The sequence below is a fragment of the Ailuropoda melanoleuca genome, chromosome 13, assembly GCF_002007445.2.
Source record: "Ailuropoda melanoleuca isolate Jingjing chromosome 13, ASM200744v2, whole genome shotgun sequence".
NCBI lineage: Eukaryota > Metazoa > Chordata > Mammalia > Carnivora > Ursidae > Ailuropoda > Ailuropoda melanoleuca.
Genome location: NC_048230.1, coordinates 20,284,108 through 20,305,044, shown reverse-complemented (window position 1 = coordinate 20,305,044; position 20,937 = coordinate 20,284,108). Strand labels below are relative to the sequence as shown.

General features: G+C 56.4%; 1 protein-coding gene and 1 long non-coding RNA gene across 4 annotated transcripts in view; one reads left to right on the top strand and one right to left on the bottom strand.

Annotated features, from left to right (window-relative positions):
- LOC117795734 overlaps positions 1–7,409 on the bottom strand; it is an 11,529-nt gene extending 4,120 nt beyond the window's left edge. Inside the window, exon 1 of the mRNA XM_034641523.1 lies at positions 6,876–7,409. Coding sequence (XP_034497414.1) covers positions 6,876–7,183 — 308 coding nt within the window. The 5' untranslated portion in view covers positions 7,184–7,409. The remainder of the gene's footprint in view (positions 1–6,875) is intronic.
- LOC117795735 lies at positions 6,240–18,379 on the top strand. 3 transcript variants are annotated; one of them, XR_004619881.1, is made up of 5 exons: positions 6,240–6,411; positions 11,995–12,156; positions 16,467–16,691; positions 17,362–17,519; positions 18,243–18,379. It is a non-coding gene; the product is annotated as an uncharacterized LOC117795735 (long non-coding RNA). The 3 variants fall into 3 exon arrangements; XR_004619879.1 differs by having other exon boundaries at positions 6,241–6,425; XR_004619880.1 differs by lacking the exon at positions 6,240–6,411 and adding an exon at positions 7,549–7,635.
- The last annotated feature ends 2,558 nt before the right edge of the window (positions 18,380–20,937 follow it).

The following is a 20,937-nucleotide window of genomic DNA, read 5'->3' as shown; positions in this document are numbered from 1 at the left end:
CCCCCAACACACTGGGCTCCCCAGAAGCCTGCCCAGCCCCCCCCCCCCGCACCAGGAAACCCAGCAGCAGGGCAGACCCTCCGAGCCCCTACCCAGGGGAGCGGGGAGAGGGTCTGCCAGCCCCCAAACCACGCCCCCACCCCCAGGAGCTCAGCTCTCCATCAGGCTTGGGCCTGGGCCGTAGCCCACTGCGAGACACCTGTCCCCACGTCCCCCACATGTACGCGCGGATGGCGCCCTCCACTCTTCCCGAGCTGGCAGAAGATCCGGGCATGGGCCCTGTGGCCCCGCTGGCCAGTCGCAGACGGGCCGGTGGATTTCGAAAGCTATTTAATCCCTGGGTTCTGCCGCAGCCGCTTCACCACCAAGCAGGTTCTAGTGCCCATGGATTTGATGTCAGGGGACGGCCCTGGCACCGCGCCCTCTTTCCTGCCCACATGGCAGCGGCGGAGCCGACCCAGGGAGGGCCGAGCCTCAGAGCCCTCTCCTCGGGAGGCACAACCAGTCCGCTTCCCACCAGGCCTGCAAGCTCCAGTCCCTTCTAAAAAAAATGCTGTCGTAAAGACTCATAACCAGGAAAAACCATCAAGAGGGAGCAAGTGAGGATAGCAGATAAGCAAGACCTTATAACTTGGCGTTTCTTTTAAAACACTAATAAATGTATTTAGGCAGAGGCAAAAAAACTGGAAAAACTAACAGTGGCTATCTTTAGAAATTAATCATTCAACAAATACGTATGGCGCACTACTGCTTGTCAGACTCGTTCTAGGTGCTGGCGTTCCAACAGTGAATGAAGGGCCAGAACCCTTAGGAATCTTATAGAGAGTGAACAGATAAGAACAAATTCCGAAGTTCAATGTATCCTATTTTTAAATGGTGACAAGTGCAGTGGGAAAGGGACAGGGAGAAGGGATATGGGGTTTTAGGGGGCCGTGTAGTTTTTAGTTGATTTTTTTGAGCAGGCTTAAATTTATAGAAAAATTAAGATAGGACAAACAGTTCTCCCCAAATCCTCCCTGTACGTGTGGTCCCTCCTGTTCCGGACTTACATGATCTCTCACATTATAACGGTACATTTGTTACGATGATTGAGCCCATATTAATACATCGTTATTGACTAACATCTATAGTTTATTCACGTTTCCTTGGTTTACCTAATTTCTTTCGTTGTTGTTGTTCCGGGAGTACATCCAGGAGGACACATTCTACTGAGTCGTCTTCCGCCGCTCTTGGTGGCGACCGTTTCTCAGCCTTCCCTTGTTTTTGATGACCTTGGCAGTTTTGAGGCGAACCGGTCAGGAATTTTGTGTTGAAATCTGCCTCATGTTTTTCTCATGATCGGACCGGGGCTCTGGGCTTCCAGGAGCAGGAACACAGAGGTGAGGTGCCGTGTTTGTCAGGTGTCACATCAAGGGCACATACTAGCAACATGATTCATAGCTCCTGGCATTGACCTTGTGTTCGCCAGGTTTCCCCACTGCGAAGTTTCTGCCCCACATCCCCCTTTCCACGCTGTCCTCTTCAGAAAGAAGTTGCTGGGTGCCACCCACGCTTAAGGAGCAGGAATTATGCTCCCCCATTTTGGGTGATGTATGTACATCAATTATTTAGAATTTTTTTTTGCTCGGGAGACTTACCTCTTGCCCACTTATTAATTGATCCAATCACTTACTTATAATGGACTCGTGGATGCCTATTTTACATTTGGGTTATAACCCAATCATATGTCATTTTCTTACTCCATTTGTTCTAACTTCGGCTGTTGGGACCTCTCTCCTGTGGGTCCTGTGTCCTCCGTTATTTATTTATTTATTTAGCATTTCCTTACTTCCTGGCACTACAAGATGCTCTGGGCTCATCTTGTGTATCTCCACCCACAGTCCCAGAATCAGCCATTTCTCAACGATCCCTGGTTCCTTTTACTGGAGAATATGAGAAAGTAAGATCAGGATACTAGGTATGTCCTGTAACTTTTAATTTGGTAGTTAGTGAAAGCTTCTCCAAGAAAGTAACGTATGAGTGAAAACCTGAAGAAGGTGAGGAGCAAACCATGGAGACATTGAGGGGAGGGAGCAATCCAAGCCGAGGAACCAGAAGTGCAAAGGCCCTGAGGTAGGCGTGTGCATTGTGTTCGCAAACAACAAGGAAGTCAGTGTGGCTAGAGCCAAATGAGAGGCACAGGAGATGATGTGTGGGTGCAGATGGGGCAATCGGAAAGGACTGCGGCTTTTCCCCAGACTCACTGGGGTGGGGGGTAGACATGTGACATAATCTAACTTATTTTTAAATAAAATCCCTGGCTACTGTACTGGGAATAAAATGAAGGGGACGAGGGCAGATGCCATTGTAAGGATCCCCGGAGTGATGATGTTGGCTTAGATCAGGTCATAGCAATGCATGCAAGCAAGGGGCTGATTCCAAGGCAGAGTGATAGCACTTTGTGACAGATTGGCTGCTGGGTGAGCGCTGGAAGGACTATCCTAAGGTTTGCCCAGTTCTGGAAGGAGGCAGCTGTGGGACAGACTGGGGAAGGGACAGGTTTGGAGGGTTTCCAGGAGGTCACACTTTGGACACATTAGTTGAAACTCCCCTCCTTCACCCAGTCTGGAGTTTAGGGCAGAGGGTGGGTGGGAAATACGGAATGAGACCAAGGCCCTGGGCAGGAAGCAGGTCCCGGCCTCCCAGCCCTCTTCCCCTGCCACAGGTGGCCTCAAGGCGACGGGTTTAGGTGGTGTGGCTGCTCTCACCCAGAGCTGCACGTAGGCCCAACGAGCCAGCCCTCAACCATGAGCAGACAGAGGGGACTTTGAGAAACCTGGCCCCAGATCCCAGCGAGCGCTTGGTAAGCTCCCAAAGAACTCTTGGCTTTGCTTAGACCAGGATTTAGTGTGCACATCTGGGGCTCAGGACACGGAAATGCCCCAAAGTGGAGAATGGGCTTTCTCTCCAGCAGGGCGCCCCCTAGGGTGGGACTGGGGGGCCACATCTACTTTTTCCTCAGCCCCCAGCCTCTGGGCCTCTGGTCGCAGTCCTCAGCCCTGCGGGAGTGAATGAAGGCCGTATTCTTGAGAGCAGCCTCTCTGGCCTGAGGGAGGTGACAGCGTGAGGCCACGAGGCCACGGGACTCCTGAAACAGAAGATGGAGGCGGTGGGGACAAGGGCAGAAGGGAGGAGAGGTGAGGGGAGGAGATAGGAGAAAGGGGAGGGGGAGGCTTCGGGGGAGATTCAGGACAGAGGGAAGATACGGGGGAGCTGGCAGCCCTGGGCCCATCTCAGGCTTCTCAGGCTGGTGAACGGGAACCACCGGCCAGGCCTCCATGCCTCCTCCCTTTTTCTCACACGCACAGGGCCCATCAGCAAACACTGCGGGCTCCACCCTCATGAGACACACACAGCCAGACCACCTCCCACCTCCCTGACTGTCTCCACCCTGGTCAGGCCACCACCTTCTCTGACTTGCACCTCCATAAGCGCCTCCCCCATGCCCTGCAGTCCATTCTCAGGGCAGCCAGAGTGATCCTTTTAAAACAAAACAAGATCAGGCTATCCCACCACTAAACCAGGCTCTCCCCTCAACTCCAGAGTGGAAAGTCCTCCCCTTGGCCCTGCTCAGCCTTCCCTCCACCTTCCCATCCTCGCTCTAGTCCTCATACACTGGCCTCTTCGTTGCTCATCAGACACACTAAGCATCGCCTGCCTCAGGGCCTTTGCTCTTGCTGTGCCCTCTACCTGGCCCATTTCTCCCAGCCATCTAAGTGCCATATTCCTTCACCTTCTTCAGGTGTCAGCTCAGATGTCCCCTCCTCTGAGGCCTTCCCCGATCACCCTATCTGAAATAGTCTCCCTTCCACCTTGTCACTCACTACCCCCTATACCCTTAGTTTTTCTTAAGACTTATCACTTTATATATATTTATTTAAGTCTTCCCCACTACAATTGTTTTGCCCAGCAGTGTATCCCCAGCACCTGGAACAACCCTCAGACAGGTGGGTGCTCCTTAAACAATTTGTCGAATAAATGAGTAACCACCTCTCCCCTTCTAGAGATGGCTCAGGCCACCCTCTTCAGGTGCCAGCGACCTAGCTCGCAGAAGTTCTTAGAGCTACGCAGAACCTGTTAAGCGTGGGGAAGCTCACCAAAACTTCGACAGAGCCAATCCCACCACCTGCAGATCCGCAATGTCACCACGCCTTCCCCTTTCCCTTGAACCTCACACCTTCCCGATGCCTGCTCTTCCCCCATGCCCCAGAGCCAGCCAGGCCCCAGATCCTTCCGGAACACCCCTTAAACCTCTCCTTATCCCCCTCTTCTCCCGCCCCCCTCTCCTCTTGCTCATCAGCTCAAGGCCTCAGCAGGTTCACAGGGACCCACAGAGGTCTTGCTAAGGAGTGCACCTGACCTGCTCCCTCCCCTGCTCAAATCCCTCCTCTGGTCCTCAGGATAAAGACCAAAGTCCAGTGTGTCTGCCTCTGGCCTCTGGCCTCTCCAGCCTCCCTCCCTTCTTTTCCTTCCTCTGCATGCTCACTGGGAGCAGCCCCGGCACCTGTCGCCTTCCCATCGTCGGGATGCCCTGCGGGTCCTCCTCCCTGCAGCCCTCTGCTCCTGTGATTGCAACTTACTGTGTTACTGTCCCTCGCTTCCCATATGGAGGTCTTGGGCTGCCGCCCGGCCACAGCACTGAAAGCTTCTCAGGAGCGGCTGTGGGGGCTGAGATGTGGCCAGTGGAAGCTGCGGAGGGGCTGAGGTCCCCTGGTCTGTCCCTCAGCACCACCACTGCTGACCTGGCCCCCAGCCCTGCACTCCAGGAGGGAGGACCTGGGTCTCTGTCCTTTAGGCTCTGACACAGGAGAGGTTCTTAGGAAATGCCCGTGGATGGGTTTGTTGAATGATCGACTCTAGAGAGTAGCTCTGAGTGATTTTTTTTTCCTTTTCTACATTTCTGTATTTCCCTATTTTAAAAAATTGTTTACATCCCTCATTTTTTAAAGTGGAAAAAAACTTACCTTGCAAAATCATTCTTTTATTAAAACATTGGTTAAAAAGTAACTCTTCCTATATCTTCCAGTCCTGGGCCCCTCGTGAGTATATACCCAACAGAAATGTGCCCAGAGATTCACAGAAGACAGGAACTCGAATACTCCAGTGACATTATTCATGACAGCCAGGAACTGGAACCCACCCAAATGTCCATCAGCAGGAAAATGGGTGAAAATGTTATGATAAGTCACACGGTGGCCAGCTACCAGTAATGAGAATGAATGCCCTAGATAAGGACGAATCTCTCCAACCTGGTATGGAGCAAAAGGAACGAGACACGAAAGACCACAGAGTGTAGGGCTCTATGCAAGTTTGGTTTAGAAGCAGGCCGAAGTAGCCCACGGGGCTGGGAGTCGGGAGAGAGGTTACTCTGCGGGATGGGAGGGAGTCACGAGGGGGCTTCTGGGTGCTGGGTCAGGCTTGTGCAAATTCATCCAGCTGTGTACTTCTGAGCTCTCTCTCTCTCAAATTAATAATTAAATCTTAAAAAGAAAAAAAAATAAAAGACATGAATCCTGGAGCAGGTTAAGCCCACCTCGTTTTTCTGTGCAGAGGGAGGTGGGGGGCCGGCCCCCCAGTCCCTGTGGCGTCCTTGTCCCTCAGCCCAGCCACCAGAGTTTCTCCCCAGTCTCTGAGACTCCCGAAGCCCCAGACTGGGGATTCTGGTTCCGCGAAACCTCCAGAATGCCAGGAGCTCTGGGGTCCATTCCTGTCATTACAGTTGAGGCTCTAGAAACAGGGCTGGGAGGGTGGACCCTGCAGGCTCCCCTTCCTTGGCTGGGTTGTTCTGGGTCTCCCAGCCCCCAGCAGCCACAGCCACAAGGCAGGGCTGTGGGCTGCGGGCACACTTGGTGTGGGAGATCAGAGCACAGCACTCCGTGCTGCCTGGATCCCTGGGTTATATCCCTCAAGCGCTCTGCACCCTCGGGTCCCTGGGCTGGGGCTGTCCCCACTTCAGTGCCTCCCGCCCCACTCCCAGCAGAGACCGGGCGAACAGGGGCACCTGCCGCCCCTCTGCTCATGGGCAAGGGAAGCCCAGGCTGGGCCCCGTTTGACCTTGCACCTCACCCCCAAAGGTCACACTGCAGGCTGGGGCTTTAGGGGGTTCGGGATGCCGCAGTTGGGGGCGGGGGCACAGGTCCAGCGCTGCCCTCTGGGGCTGAGCCGGGCGCGGTTATTTATAACCATGGGTCGCCTTACCTCCTGACCTTCAGCTGGGGCCTAGTGATCCGCAGAGATTAGCATCTCCTGCCACCCCCTGGGAGCAAACACCCGTGTGCCCTCCCAGGGCCGGGCCTCACCGCAGGGCCCTGCAGGAAGCAGGATGTGGACCAGAGCCGTGCCCGGTGGCTCCCTCAGGCGGACCTGCCACGTGTGAGTTGGGAGAGGTGGGTGCTTCTGGGGGAAAGGCGCCGGAAATACTCAGAGCTCCTCTGGTCCAGCGGCTTCCCAGGTGGAAACCGTTGGTGCTCTTTTCCAGGTGGCGGTTTTATTTACAATACGGGTGGGGAGGAGGCAGCACTGGGAGACTGGACCCCCTCCCCCACGTGGTCCCCGGAATCCCACCAGACAAATTGCGTGCCCCCAGCAGCGGCCCCTCATTCCCACGCGGCGACTGACACTCAGGGGAGCAAGGGACTGGTCCAAGGCGACTCGGCCGCCTGTGGCCGATCCCCACTCCTGGCCAATGGGAAGGGGCTGGAGGCCAGGACCCCTGATGCTGACCTGGAGGAGCCATTGTAGGAGGAGGCGGCGGTGGGGGGAGGGCTTCATTCGTTCAACACGGTTTCGTTAAGCAGCTACTAGGTGCTGACCCGATTTCAGGCAGAGATCCTTACCCTCGGGAAGCCGATGGTCTAGGGCACAGGGGCAGTCCCCGGAGCCCCAGGCTAGGCAGCTGCGGAGGGGCTGGAATCCCGAGGAGGGAGACTGAGGCAGGGAGCAAGAAGGCGGGGCTGAGGGTGCACGTGGGCCTGGAGCCCAGAGCTGAGTGTTCGCTCAGGCGCCCGAGGCCACTGAGTGCTGACGTCGCCAGCCTGTGCCGGTTTCGTCCCCACAGTGGGTGCCCCGGCCTGAGCAGCTCCAGGTGACCTTCCCCCAGGGCAGAGGGCGAAGGTCTCACGCAGCGCTGGGGCTTGGCAGTCATCCTGGAGGGAGCCGTAGGACTGGGCCCAGCCAGGCGGCTACTTCGGCCCGCGCAGGGAGGAACTGAGTCCGGGGGGCTCGGGGAGGGTGGCAGGGAGGGAGGGAGGAGTCTGGATGCTTCCTTCCTTTCCCGCCACGCTCTCAGATGCTTGGAATCACTTGGAGGAACTTAGGCTGTGTGGCTTGACCATCCCCTTGCCCTCTCTGGGCCACAGTTGCCACAAATAAGAGTGAGGGGAGTCAGCTGCCCGCTGGCTGCCTGGGGTCCTGGTCTGGTCTGGCTCAGTGTGTGAAGGTTCCCCTAGGTGGCAGGAAGCCCAGCGCAGGTTGGGGAGGCGGGGGGTGGAGTCCGGAGCGGCCGGGCCTGGGGAGGGGGTGCTGGTGCGCGGCAGTGCTGTGTGGGTGCACACGTGTGTGCCCGTGTGCGCGGGACCTGCTTGCCGCCTGGTGCAGGTAGGAGTGTGCTTCTGTGGGTAAGCTGCTGAGTAAAGCTGTAGACACGGTGCCTGTGTGTGTCTTGGTGTGTGTGTAGGGCTGGAAAGGGGATAGTGTGTGTACAAGTGTGGAGTATGTGTGTTGGGGGGGTGAGTCACACGTAGCTAGGTTCCAGCATGTATATGGATGGTGTGTGTGTGTGTGTGTGTGTGTGTGTGTGTGTGTGTGTGTATGTGTGTGTGTTACAGGAGGGTCTTGGGGGCTGGGGTTGGCTTGAGGCGGGGAATAAAAACCTGGGGGGGCCTCCCCCTCTTTCTGCAAACCCCTCGCCCACACGGCCAGTCTACGGCCAACAGGCCCTGACCAGTCCATGAACTCAGGGTCTGGAAGAGTCAGCGGCTTTTCCAACCTCTTTGCCAAATGGGATGTCAGCACGGGTGGGGAGCTGGGGCCTGGCTGCCAGGGGAAACCTGTTCCATTGGCCCCCGTTGGGGGCGGGGTCTGGGGACCCACGAGGGCAGCCCAGCCACAGGCTCACGCCTCCTGGCGACACTGTGGTTCTCNGAATTGGGCGCTCTCGCGGGGGGGGGGGGTGGAGGTGGGGGGGTGCAGGCTGGGGAAGGTGGCAATGACTTCATGACAACTGGCGGCTGAGCAGCTGGGGGGAAGGGGGTGGGGAGCTGGGGCCTGGCTGCCAGGGGAAACCTGTTCCATTGGCCCCCGTTGGGGGCGGGGTCTGGGGACCCACGAGGGCAGCCCAGCCACAGGCTCACGCCTCCTGGCGACACTGTGGTTCTCTTTGTGGGGACTTTGGCTATGCCAGGGCCTCAGGGGAATGTGGGCAGGGGACCTCTCGAGGAGCGAGCCCCCCTCACGCGGTCCCATAAGCTTACAGCAACCCCATGAGTTAGGGACTCATGCCTATTTTGCAGAGGAAGGCACAGGCTCTCAGAGGCAAGGGGCCATGTCTGAAGCCACACAGCTCTGGGGAGGGGGACGGGATGGTGGGAGGTGGTGGAGCTGACCCGGGGACGTGGGTTGGTGTGTTTCCCACTCCAGCTCCCAGAAACAGGGCACAGGAGGCAGGGGGAGTCCTCTAGATCTGCTCCTCTGTGGAGGCCTTGCAACCTGGGTCTGGGACCTCCTCAGACCCAATGCTCCTTCACCCTCCCCGAAGGGGCTCCTTCCTGGGGAGGCCCTCCACACACTTCTCTACAATTTAGGGGGTGACCTAACCATAACCATGCACAGGGACCACCACAAATGAACGGAAGCCTTTGCAGAGAGCAGACCCTTTGAGCCCAGGCCAGAGGCTGGGCCCTGTGTGAAGCAGGCCTTGGTGGAGGCCAGGCTGCCTTGACTCACGGGGATTGGGCTTGCTTGGCTCCTTTGTGGGGTTGGAGGGGCCCCAAGATCACAGACCCGGGGGTGGGTGCAAGCACGGTCTTTGCACCCAGAAGCTGAGATCAGCTTTCAGGGTGCCCTTTCTTCAGCCATTTACTAGTTTCTCATAATAATAATAACCACCCCTGCCCAAGCTTTATAGTCCCCAAAATACTTTCACACTCTCTCACTTAATCCTCACCAGCCTGTGATGAGAAGCCAGCACCCCCATTCTACAGAACAAGAAATGGAAGTTCAGGGAGGGAGCACCTGCGACTAGTCTCAGATCACAGGCCAGGAAGTGGCTGGAGCCCCGTGTGCCTGAGCCCCGGTCCGGATCCCGTTCAAAGGAGCGTGGCGACTCTGGGCTGACGTCTCCAGGGCCCTGCAGCACCAGCCCGCCGGCACGGTGACCAGACTGCTCCCCAGCCTCCGCTCCTGCAAATATTGGGGGCTGGGGGTGGGAAAGATGTCAAGCACAGTGACTGCTCCATGAGAGAGTGGGAGTGGGAGGGGACATGGGGTGGGGTCCCCTGCTGCCCCAGGCCTTGGGCCCAGGCAGAGACTGCGAGGGACCAGCTGTTTCTGGAATATGAGCCCATTGACAGGATTGTCATGTTCTCATCTGCTTGTGGCAAAATGAGAAAGACCAGGACAATATAGTGAGATTTTCACAGAGCAAGACCCACGATGTGACGTGCAGCCCTTTCACTTGTCCTGTGTGTGTGTGCGCGTGCGCGCGCACGTGTTCAAAAAGACCTTTCCTTTGACATTTCCTTTTAATGTCCTTAACTCGGCAAAATACAGACCTGGTGACCACGTCCAATCCTAAGTTGTTTTCTGGAAATGTTAGTGCCCTGAGAAATAGGACAGATGGGAGCCACCAAGCTAGCTCTGGTCCTAGGTGAGACCTGGCATGGAGGGAGTTGTTTTTTAATTGAGAGATGATGTCTGAATAGCTGGAAAAACCCAGGGGCAGAAGAGGCTGGGGTTCCTGCCCAGACAGCCCTCGCATGGCCCCAGAGCCCAGGCATCCCCAGGAAGCTAAGTAGAGGAACATCTGAGTAGCTGCACAGGGGATTCTGAGAAAGGCCTCCGGGCCAGTTCTCTGTGCCACACACCCTCAGCCTCTTCTCTGACCCGGAGCCAGGAGGAAATGTTCCCTTAAACCCCACCCCACCCCCTCCCCAGCCCCCCAAAGCTGGCTCCAAAATAGCCCAGGCCCCGGAGGAGACGTCATGGGTCCGGCTGGCTGCCTGCGCCTCCAAGAGGACAAATATAGAGGGATACCGGACACCGACAGGAGCGCCGGGACCTGGGGAGCCCCACTCCCTTCCCTTCCTAGCCCTGCACCCACTAATAGGGCAGCTGGGAGGCCAGCGCCTCCTGGCCTGGCCAACCCACCCTGGGACGTGTCCCAGCAAGCCTGGAGCAGAGCTGGAGGCTGGCCCAAGGGGACACCGGGCCCAGCTGGCCGCGCACATGGGGACACCTCCACTATCTGGGGGGTCTCAAAGCACTTTTATAAGCGTCCTGCCCACAGGCTGCTCCCAGGAGCCGGAGACCAGAAGAACCCGGGTGTCTCCCAGGTGGAACCACTCCTGCCTTCTGTTCTTCCGAAGGAGGTCAAGGCCATAAACCTGGGGGTGTGGGAGGTGGGCAGGAGGGCAGGCAGCCAGGCCAAACCCCAATAAACTGCTGGTTGAATCGAATTGCAAATAATTAGTCCTGATCTCCAAAGCTGCCTCCACCCTCCACTCCCGGGAATTAAAGGTCAAAGGGTAGAGCTGCTGACGCAAATGTCAGGGGAGCCACGGGATTGGGAACAGCTGGGCTCCTGCTCCGGCTGGGCTTTGCTGCCTGAGGTGCCGGCCCCCAGCGCCCTGGACAAGGTGTTCCCCGGGGGCTGGGCCCTGAGAGCCGGGGCTCCCGGCACACTCAGGGAAGGGCTCCACTCCCTCCCCTCCTTGGTTCTAAGGTCTCCAGAACTTGCTGGGGGTTAACAGGAATCCCCGTGAAATGGTGCTGCCAGATGCGTGGGATCCTGGGGACATGCAGCAGCTCAGTGTCTTGTGAGCCCGCCTCCCGCCCCTAAAACAAGACGAAACTTCTGCCTTCTGGCCACGGGCAGCAGCCTGGTCCCTAAAGCCCGCGGTGCTCCCCTAGGTGGGCCCTGTGGCAGGCACGCCCCGGCGGCCCCACCGGGCTCTGTGCGCCAGTGGTGACCCCCAGCGGTCAGTGTGGGACTTGAACTTGGGCCTCGGGCAAGCCTACCGCAGACCCCGGTTCGGCAGCCTCAGCCCAGGGCTGGGGACTCGGGCGGTCAGTGTTGGTAAGAGGGTTGCTGGCTTTTGGAGGTATTTTTGCATGCGCTGAATTTTCCTAATTGTACTGGATCTCGCCCTAAATGTCCCACTATTAGCAAATCAGCTTCCACGTGTCTAAGAATGCACTATCATCGAGCCCTAAACCTGCCCCTCCTCCTGACTTCCCTGTGCCTATTAATAGCACCGCCGCCCTCCCTGTCCCTCGGGCTCCAAACCTGCGAGTCATCTTCCACTCCTGCCCACACTGGGCTAGGTGCCTGGTCCTGCCCCTCCTCACTCCGCAGTCACTCTTCTATCCTTGATACTCACGGCCTCGACCCAGTCAGCAGGCCTCTCACCTCTGCTACTGCTGGCCTCAACCATGCAGCTGGGTGAGCCCTGGGTATGTGCCCAGCCCCCTCCACTGACTGGCTGTGTGACCTTGCGCAAGTTACTGAAATTCTCTGAGCTCAGCGTCCTCAGCTATAAAACGAGGATGCTAATCACAGTGCCTGCTTCATAGAGGAGTGAGTGAATTCTAGGATAGGATGGACAGGAAGACCCTGTCACATAGGACATGCTCGATGCATGTCAAGTATCACAGGCTCTCCTTCAGTCCAACGTCTCCTTTCAGGAAACCAAGGCCAGAGAGCTGGAATAAGAGCTACCATTTGGCGTTGTGTTCCAGGGGTCTTTGCAGCATGCTACAGAGCAGGGGGAGTGGAAGTTCCTGGAGTCTAGAAGCTTCTCCACCATGACCTCCATCATCACATTCCAGAACCCAGAACCAAAGGCCACCTCCTGAGTCCACTGGCCCCATCCGAAGGCCTTCAGGGGCAGGTCTACCTGGGTAAGTGTCGAGGTCACTCAGCCACAGCAGATACCTTCTGGAATGAGACAACTCCAGGTCATGGAGTGACCTGTGAGTCAGGTGAGCGGCTGTGAGTCAGGGCGACCCATCTGCAAGGTGGTGTGAGGCTGTGCACGTTGGCCTGGCACAGTGGCCTGCCCACCTCTGGGCAGCTGGTCATGCAGGGGCACGGCCACCCAGCAGGCGCCTCCCCCCCTGCAACCGCCCTGCCCTCACGTCCCTCTCACAGCTCACACCCCACCTCCGGTCCCCAGAGGCCTTCGCAGCTGGGGGGCCAGAGGGAGGTGGGCCAGCTGACTCAGCCAGCTTTCCAGCCAGGCCTGCGTCCCCTGTAGACAGGTGTTTTTAACAGTCACTCCCAAGACTGAGCACCTGGAGCCCATACACTTGGAATTGAAGGGGGATCCTTGCTCTGGAAAGAGATTTTATTTTATTTTTTTAAGATTTTATTTTTTGAGAGAGAGAGAGAGAGAACAAGCAGAGGGAGTAGTAGACAGAGGGAGAGGGAGAAGCAAGCTCCCCACTGAGCAGGGGGCCCGAGGCGGGACTCGATCTCAGGACCCTGGGATCATGACCTGAGCAGAAGGTGGATGCTTCACCGACTGAGCCACCCAGGCACCCCTGGAAAGAGATTTTCAAAGGAGACTTTTACCCACAAAGAGGAGGCAGCAGGAAAAGCAGACCATCCAGATTCAAATGTGGGCCTGTTCTAGTCTCTGGACACACCTGTTGTGTAAGACAGTTGCTCCCCAGTGGGGTCGGCTATGCTCCTGACATTCGGCAATGCAGGCGGACGTTTCTGGTTGTCGCAGCTGGGGCGTGTGCCTGTGCTACTGGCATCTAGCGGCAGAGACCCCGGAGCTGCTAAATAGCCCGCAGGGCACAGGGCAGACCACAAGGCAGAGAATTGTCCCGGCCCCAGTGTTGGCATTCCCGGGGGGAGCAGCCCTGGCCCGAGAGTCATCCGTCCCCTGCCTCACAGCTGCTGAGGGCTAAGGAAAGCGATGCTGGTCAAGGAGCCGGGACTGGGCCTAGCTCGCGTTCTGTGTGCGAAGGGCCTTTTCTGGGCCTGGGACACCCACCCGGTGGGCAGAGGTGGGGTGGGTGTGTATTCTGACCACGGGATTATTTTCTGAAATGATCTTGGTGTTTCTGCCCTACCCTGACTGGGGCAGAGTTTCTAGAACAGTCCAGTGCTCACTTATCAACCCTTTCAACAAAGAAAAAGCAGGCCTTGGGAGAAGGAGCCCACCGCCCACCCCCTCGGGATGTGAATTGTCTTAGAACCCCGGTGCTCACAATTTCTCAAGCCTTGGGCTCCGTTGGTCCCCCTGGGATCCATCTGCCCGCCGCTTTCACCGGCATTCGGGGGGGCAGAGAAAGGGGAGAGGACTGGAGGCAAAAATCCTCCTTCAGAGCAGTCCTCGGGCTCAGCAGGAAGACCCCAGAGGGGGTGGATTGGTGAAGATTTGCGTCGGAGGAGCCCGGTGCAGAGGCAGGGGGATGGCCAAGAAGACCTTGGATGGTGGTGTGGAGCTGAGTCAGGAGCTGGCAAGGCCTCCCTGCCACTCCAGCAGGCACCTGCTTCTTCCTCAGCCTCAGAGGCGGTGGGGTCAAGTGTCTTCTCTACAGAAACCGTTCCCAAATAAGGCCCTGCCTTCTCCCGGGGGGACGGGGCTGGGGAGCCCAGGTCAGAGCCCTTAGGCCCTGACTCAAGCAGAATAGCTTACGAGATTGTGCTGGAGGAGGGTGGAAGGGTCGGGCCAGCTGACAGAGCGGGACATTTCTGGCACTGCCCGCTTGCTGGGACAGGGAATCCAGGGGCTTCAAACCACACTCCCCTCTCTGGGCCTCAGCTTAAGGCACCTGTTTCATGGGGGGTGGGGGTGGGAGTGGGGTGAGCAGTACCACCTTCCCATCTCAGCATAGGTGTCAGGCTGGGATGGGGCTTCTGTCTGTGTTGGGAAGCCCGACTCACCCTGGGGACAAGCCCAGACACGCAGCTGTTCCTGAACAGGAAGCGGCCACGGTGGGGGAGGGGTGGGGAGGATAAGCGCTGAGGGAGGGAGACCAGACCCAAGGACACCCGACCGGCTGAGTGGCTGAGTCCGATAAAAAGGGCCTGACAAAAGGGTCTGGAGCCAGTCTCGGGATAGGAGCAGCCTCCTGCCACGGGGAGTCTCTTCTCTGGGGCACATGTTTGTCTTTAGTGGAAATTTCTTGCCGATGGCTTGACACCCGACTTTGACCTTTCCTTCTGGAGCTTAGCTCTGCTGCTGGTGGGCTGCCGGCCATCCCACCTGCCACAGTCTTCTCCTTCTCCATAGCTGGCCAGGGGGCACCTAGGCCTGGCGAGCTTCCTGCCCGAGGTGTAATTCCATCATGCAAGTGCTGAGGAGAAGGGAGAAGGGGGTTCTTGGGAGAACCCCCATCCCCCTGGCTGTTCCCACTCCCATCTGGCTTCCCTGCCCCAAAGGACAAGCCTCCTGCCGTCCTCGCCACTCCCACCAAGCGTGGCTCCCAGGCCCTTCCTCGACCTGCCGCGGGCGCTCGGGGGCAAGGGTGCCGATGCTCCGAAAGGCATGTGGGTGACAGGAGCCACCCTCCTGACTCCAGGGGAGTGAGGGACAGAAGCTGGGTACGGGGCCTGTTGGCTGCAGTCTGGGATGTTCGTACCCACGCGGAGAGGGCCCTGGAGCAACCCAGAACTCTCTCAGGCTTGAGGATGGCAAGGCCTGTCCTCCAGGCGTGTGTGTGTGTGTGTGTGTGTGTGTGTGCACGCGCATGGGGGGCACGCTGGCCTAGGGCAGCTGAAGGTCATGGAGGAGGCTGCAGCCAGGGACCTGGCTCCCGCCCGCCGAGGCCGGCCTCACCTGGCTCCTTGGCGCTGCCTCCGTTAGACCCAATGTCTCCCTCTCCGCTCCCCACCGAGGACCCGGCAGGTTCAACCACCGTGGGCGGCGGCGGCGCGGTTGGGAGGGGTCCCAGGCGGCCCGAATCCCCTTTGCTCCTGATGCTTAGATTCACGGGCTGGGAAGGGATCCTAGACCTCCTCTCACGCAACCCTGTCATCGACAGAACTCTACACCGACAGCCAGGGGAAGGTGCGCGCTAACGCAGGCGGCTCGCGGAGTGGTCGGAGGCGGGGTCCCAGCCCCGGGTGTGAGTGCCAAGGGCTAGCCGTGGCGGCCCACGGCCCCCTTCCTCTAATCCTCACCCCTCCTCTCCCCCTTTTCGGCAGCAGTTATAAAATCCAGGAAATAAATGTGGACGGATGGCCTATAAAGGGCTTAGTTAGTGCTGTGACCTGCCGAGTTATGTAACTCCCGTTTATTATTGGCCTTGGACGAAGTTTCTATTGAAGCAGCTCACGAAGCTGATTCCGTGACATTTCCTTTAGCCCTATTCGGTGGCTGCAGCCGAAATTCCTCCGCAGCTTCAAAGAGCAGCAATGGGGGTGTGGATGCTTTCAAAACTCCCCTTCTTCAAACCGTGGGCCAATGTTCCTCTCACCCCTATCAGCCCCTGCTCACCTCAGCAGGGGTCCAGGCTCTGGGCCACCTGCCTTCCCTCTGGGGCCCTGGGCTGTAGGCAGCCTTGGTGGGGAGGCTGAGAAAAGGTGTTTTCCCCATCCCCCGTGAATGAAAGGAGAGCAACTCGGGCCTGGGAGAATCAAGAGGCGGCCTAGTAGAAGGAGCCCTGAACTAAGAGTCAGAGTTCTAGTCAGATCACTGCTGTTGGAATAACGGCCACTCTGGGCCTCGGCATGCTTGCTAGGAAAGTGGCTTCCCTTATCTGTCCAATCTTGACTCCCCAGTAGGCACCCTCCTTGGTCTGGCCTGACCTGCCTTGCTGGGATGGACAGCCCCGGGAGGGGGAAGGAGGGCTGAGGGGGTGGCAGTCTTTCTTCGGTGCTAACACAAGTAAGGCTAATACCCACATGATGCCACCTTGTGTTCAAAAGGGAGCAGAGCCCAGCCTCTCTTTCAAGGGAGATCTCCAAACAAGTTCATTTCCCAGGCCCCCACCCCTTTTCTGCTCTGGCAGGGGTGTTACTGGGAAGCCAAGGATCCTGTCACCTCTCAGTCCTTCTCTCCCTCCCCGGGTGATGCCAAAGGGGCCCCCAGAGAAGCTCACTGAAGGCTCAGCTGTCATCCTAAAGGAGACTTCTGGAGACCTCTTCCCAGGTTCAAGAAGGGAAAGACGGACACTCCAGGGAAGTAGGGGCCCCAGAGAACTCAACAATGTCTGTCTTCTTCATTAAGACATATTCCTCCCATTTGTCGCAGTAATGCCTTGATGCCTCAGGGACAAACCGGCGCCATCAAACAAAGCAGTCGGTTTGCACCGAGCGGCACAGGCTACAGGAGCTCCCTCCATGAAGGGCCTGGCTGGACACGAAGGCTACTAGCCCCCACAACTCGAACTACACATGGCACAGACGACTCACCCTTAGAGCACGTCACCTTGGAAGAAGCCTTCTCGCTCATCCAAGGCGGGCCCCGGCTTTTCCGGTAAGGAGAACAGGGCCCACTGTGAGGAGAGGGCTTCTAACGGATCGAATGGCAGAGGGGGGCTAGAACAATTATGTATTGCAACTTATTTTTGAGATGCTGACCTTGGGGTCACAATGTATCACATCAGAGGGGTCTGGAAGAAAGAGCTGTCACCTGGGGCCCCAGAACTATGGCCTTAATATGGGGCAGGATGGTCTGATAAACCCTCCGTTGAGCAAAGCCCCAGACTGGGTCTCTAACTCAGCCAAGGCTGCCTCCGGGCATCGGCCCGGTGTCTGCTTACCGCCGGCCAGGCTCCTCGAGGAAGGACAAATGCTCGAGACACAACTCGGGATCCATGCTGGAGTCTTTTCCGGTGAAAAACGGGCCAAAATTTGCTCCTAGTGCCTTTTCTTACAGCCCCAGGTACACTTCCCGAGAGAGAAAGGGAGACTGCCTACGAAACAAAACGCCTGTTTCCACAGACGCAAACAGGCCCACAGGCGCACAGGCAGCCACGGACAGCGCGCCCTGGGGTAGCTCACTGGTCGGCGCCGGCCGAAGGCAGGGGAAGGCAGGCCTGCTGAGGGATGGCAGGAGAAGAAATCGAGGCCTCAGTGGGGGAAGGGTACAAATGGTTGTCTATTCTGGAGTAGCACTTTACACGATCTCATTTAATCCCACCAAGGCCGTGAAGGAGGCAGCACTGTTCCAATACTCCTGAGAGTCAAGTGCCTCAAAGACTGCTCCACTCTTCTTGACGTGTCTACACTCGAGGTGTCCTGCGAAAATCTTAGCCGATGGAGCTCTGGGCTCTTGCCTGGCCAGAGTAGTGCTGAGCTCTTGGTAATTAGTAATGCTAACCACGTAGACAGCCTCCCTCGCTTCTTGCCACCATTCCACACCCAGCCGTGCGTCTGAGGAGAATCTCTTATTTACTTCTGTAGGTCTGTCTCCCAACCTGTTTATATGCAGCGACTTAACGCTTACCATAAAGCATTAGGAGCAACAGAGACTGAATAAATGTTTTGGTGGCACCTAAAAATGTTGAATTTACCGCTGTTTTCATGCCTCAATCTCTCCCTCAGCGTGCCTGCACAGGAATGAAATGAACTCCTAGATGCAAAAGAGAGTATGAGTCTCCCCCCGTGCTGCATTTTCACGGAGCGCTCCTTTTCCTTAAATTGGGGAGGGTGGAGCAACAGAGAAAGGTATTCCCTGAAAGGTCCGACAGGCCCAAGACACCTCTGCGTCCTCACCTACTTCTTTTAGGACAATGCCTAGAACACTTATAAACAGACTGGAAATAATATTCCGCATTAGGGGCACCCCACTCCTGGTTTTGTCTCAGGTCATGGTCTCAGGGTCATGAGATCGAGCCCCAAGTCGGGCTCTGCACTCAGCCGGGAGTCTGCTTGAGATACTCTCTCCCTCTGTGCCCCCTCCAAAACAATAAATAAATCTTTTTTAAAAATCTAAAAAAAAAAAAAAAAAAAAAAACTNAAAAAAAGACTATGGTGCATAAATAAGGATTGAAGACCCATTTCTCTTGTTTTTATCACATTACAGAACAGCCAGAGCAGACACCAAACTAACAGCATCTGTTCAACTGTGTCTGATGCGGCGTGGCAATACTGGGCTCCACTTCGCTCCTGTGCCTGCTTCCCTCTCTGACCCAATCTCCCCGAGGGCGTCTAGCTCACCCTTGGGGCCTGGCCCCCGGAACCCCAGTCTGCTGCTGAGGGCTTAGCAGGGTGGGGGTGTGCCGGTGCCTAACAAGCGACACCTCACTCCACCGTCCCAGGAGCACTTTGGGGTGTTCCTCTCTCTTTAGGGCAAAGGAACAGGTGCTTGACTAGTGAAAGGTCACAAAATGAGGCAACAGGAGGACCCAGAATTCCAACCCAGGTCTCCTGACTTGAGATCTAGGTCTTCTGTCAACGCAACAGCCTCTAGTGTGGAGTTGTCTGTTTACACCCCCCAGTGAGGGCCTTGAGCCTTTACTCATCTCAGCTGGGCCTCTTTACCAAGGGGCCAAGGCCCCTCCTGGGGCTGGCTGGGCCTCTGGATCACCCGAGAATGATGAATTCATGAATAGATACTTTCAGAAAACTATTGGATGTTATGCAAATGCAAGCTAGTCATGGTAACATCTGAAGGGCTATGGCTTTTTTTCTATGAAAAAAATAGTCTTACCAAGTGCACGAGAGACGAAACAGTCCCTTTACACTTTTAATGTAGCAGTAAGTTCAAAGTACCCTAAGCTTCCATTATCCATGAATCAAAAAGTGAAGAGTAGTGGGCTGAGCCTGCTGGCACGTCACCATGTGCTGGTAAGCAGCAGCTAAGAATAGGGGCGCCTGGGTGGTGCAGCTGGTTACGCATCTGCCTTCGGCTCAGGTCATGATCTTGAGGTCCTGGGATCTAGCCCTGCATTGGGCTCCCTGCTCAGCAGGGAGTCTGCTTGTCTCCCCTTCTCTCTGCCGCCCCCCCCCTGCTTGTGCTCTCTCAAATAAAATCTTTAAAAAACAAAAACAAAACCCCAGCTAAGAATGAATGAAGCTTTCCGCTCCTGGAAAACAGATGTGTATGAGTCCAGCCGGGCTTATGAGTTCCTCTCAAGCAGCTGCTCCCAGTGCGAGGATCAGAATCACCTGGGTAACTGTTCCCTCCAAATACTCCAATAGAATAGGACACTCCCTGACGTGAGGAGGAGGAGGAAGTGATTTCCGGAACCAACTTGCAGGCAACTCTGGCCATACCGCCCCCTCCTGGCCTGGTGGAGAACTGCAGCTACTAGAAGTTGCCAGGCCCCCAAGCAGGGGTGTGTTGCTCCCCCTCTCCTTTGAGCGTCAAAACAAATCTTAACTGCTTTTTAGTCTGTGACTGGGAGTCAACGTTCTCCTGGGACATAAAATCGAGATGCTGAACTATCTGGCTCCTTCTGAATACACTGTAAGTCATTAAATTCCACCCACCAGGTATCTGGGCCTTGCAGGGGCAACCCTGGGTCCACCAGCAGGTATGGTTGGTATTTACACAGACAGCACACGGAGGCAGGTAGAGCCAGGCTCACAGAACCAGAAAGAGCTGGAGCTAGACTTCTTAGATCGCCGGGACAAACCACCCGCCTTTAACACATACAGGCCGAAGGTCCAAAGATGCTAAAGCAGTAGGCCTGAGCCTAAGCCGCGCATCACACTTACCTATGACGCCTCACGGAGGCCTGCGTCCAGGCCCACAAGAGTTCGAACCGTAGATGTGGGGTGGAGTTGTGACTTTATGGGGGCTTCTTGGGCGCTGTGTTAAAGTGACTTGCCTAGGGCTGCTAGAAAGGCAGAGCCTAGACAGGTCTAGAGCCTTCGTTCCTACTATATACCACTAGGTGTCTAAAGGAAATGAGTTTAAAACTGTTCTGGGGCGCCTGGGTGTCCATTTCAGCACAGGTCATGATCTCAGGGTCGTGGGCTCCCACCCTGGGACGGACTCTGTGCTCTGGTTGTTCCTCTCCCTCTGCTCTGCCCCCACCCCCACCCCCTGCCACCACTCATGCTCTCTCCCCCTCTCCCTCTCAAATAAATACATAAATAAATAAAAACCGAACTGAATTAACAACTGTATTTAAGACATTCTGAGAAGGTTCCTAACTACAAAACCTTTCCTAACAAGCTTGCCAATGTTGAAAATTAAGCCCATGCCCGTTGTGGTTGCCAGGGCTCTCCTGCTTACACAGACTGGGAGAGGCCCAGGGGGCTGGATGAGGGAGAGCTCGGGCAGCTATCTCTCCACTGGGGCTTGAAAGACAGTCTCCCCATTGGATGGGATCGCAGGCCACAGTCCCTGTGGTGAGGACAGCACTCCAGCCCTGTTCCCTCAACAAAACTAACATGAACGTGTCCTTTCCTGTGCCGCTCCTCTGGCTTCTCACCTGAGACTGGTGGGATCAGTAGAATGACTGAGGCTGAAAAGCATTAATCAGTTTCCAAAACAATGACTTGGCAGGCCCCAGAGGACCGAGGGGGCAGTTAGGAAAGGTCCTGTAAAGCCGGAATGAGCCAGGCTATTCATTATGCTCTAAAACATCCAACCTCAACTGGATGGACGGCTGTGCCTTCATCAAGTGAACTATCCTATTAATATGCTGATCAGAGCTACATTTACTGTCATGTCAAAGCCCCAAGTTTCCTGTAAACAAAATATACTGGATTGGACTAAATACTACTGCACTGAATATGGATTCACATTGTGCTACCACATGATTACT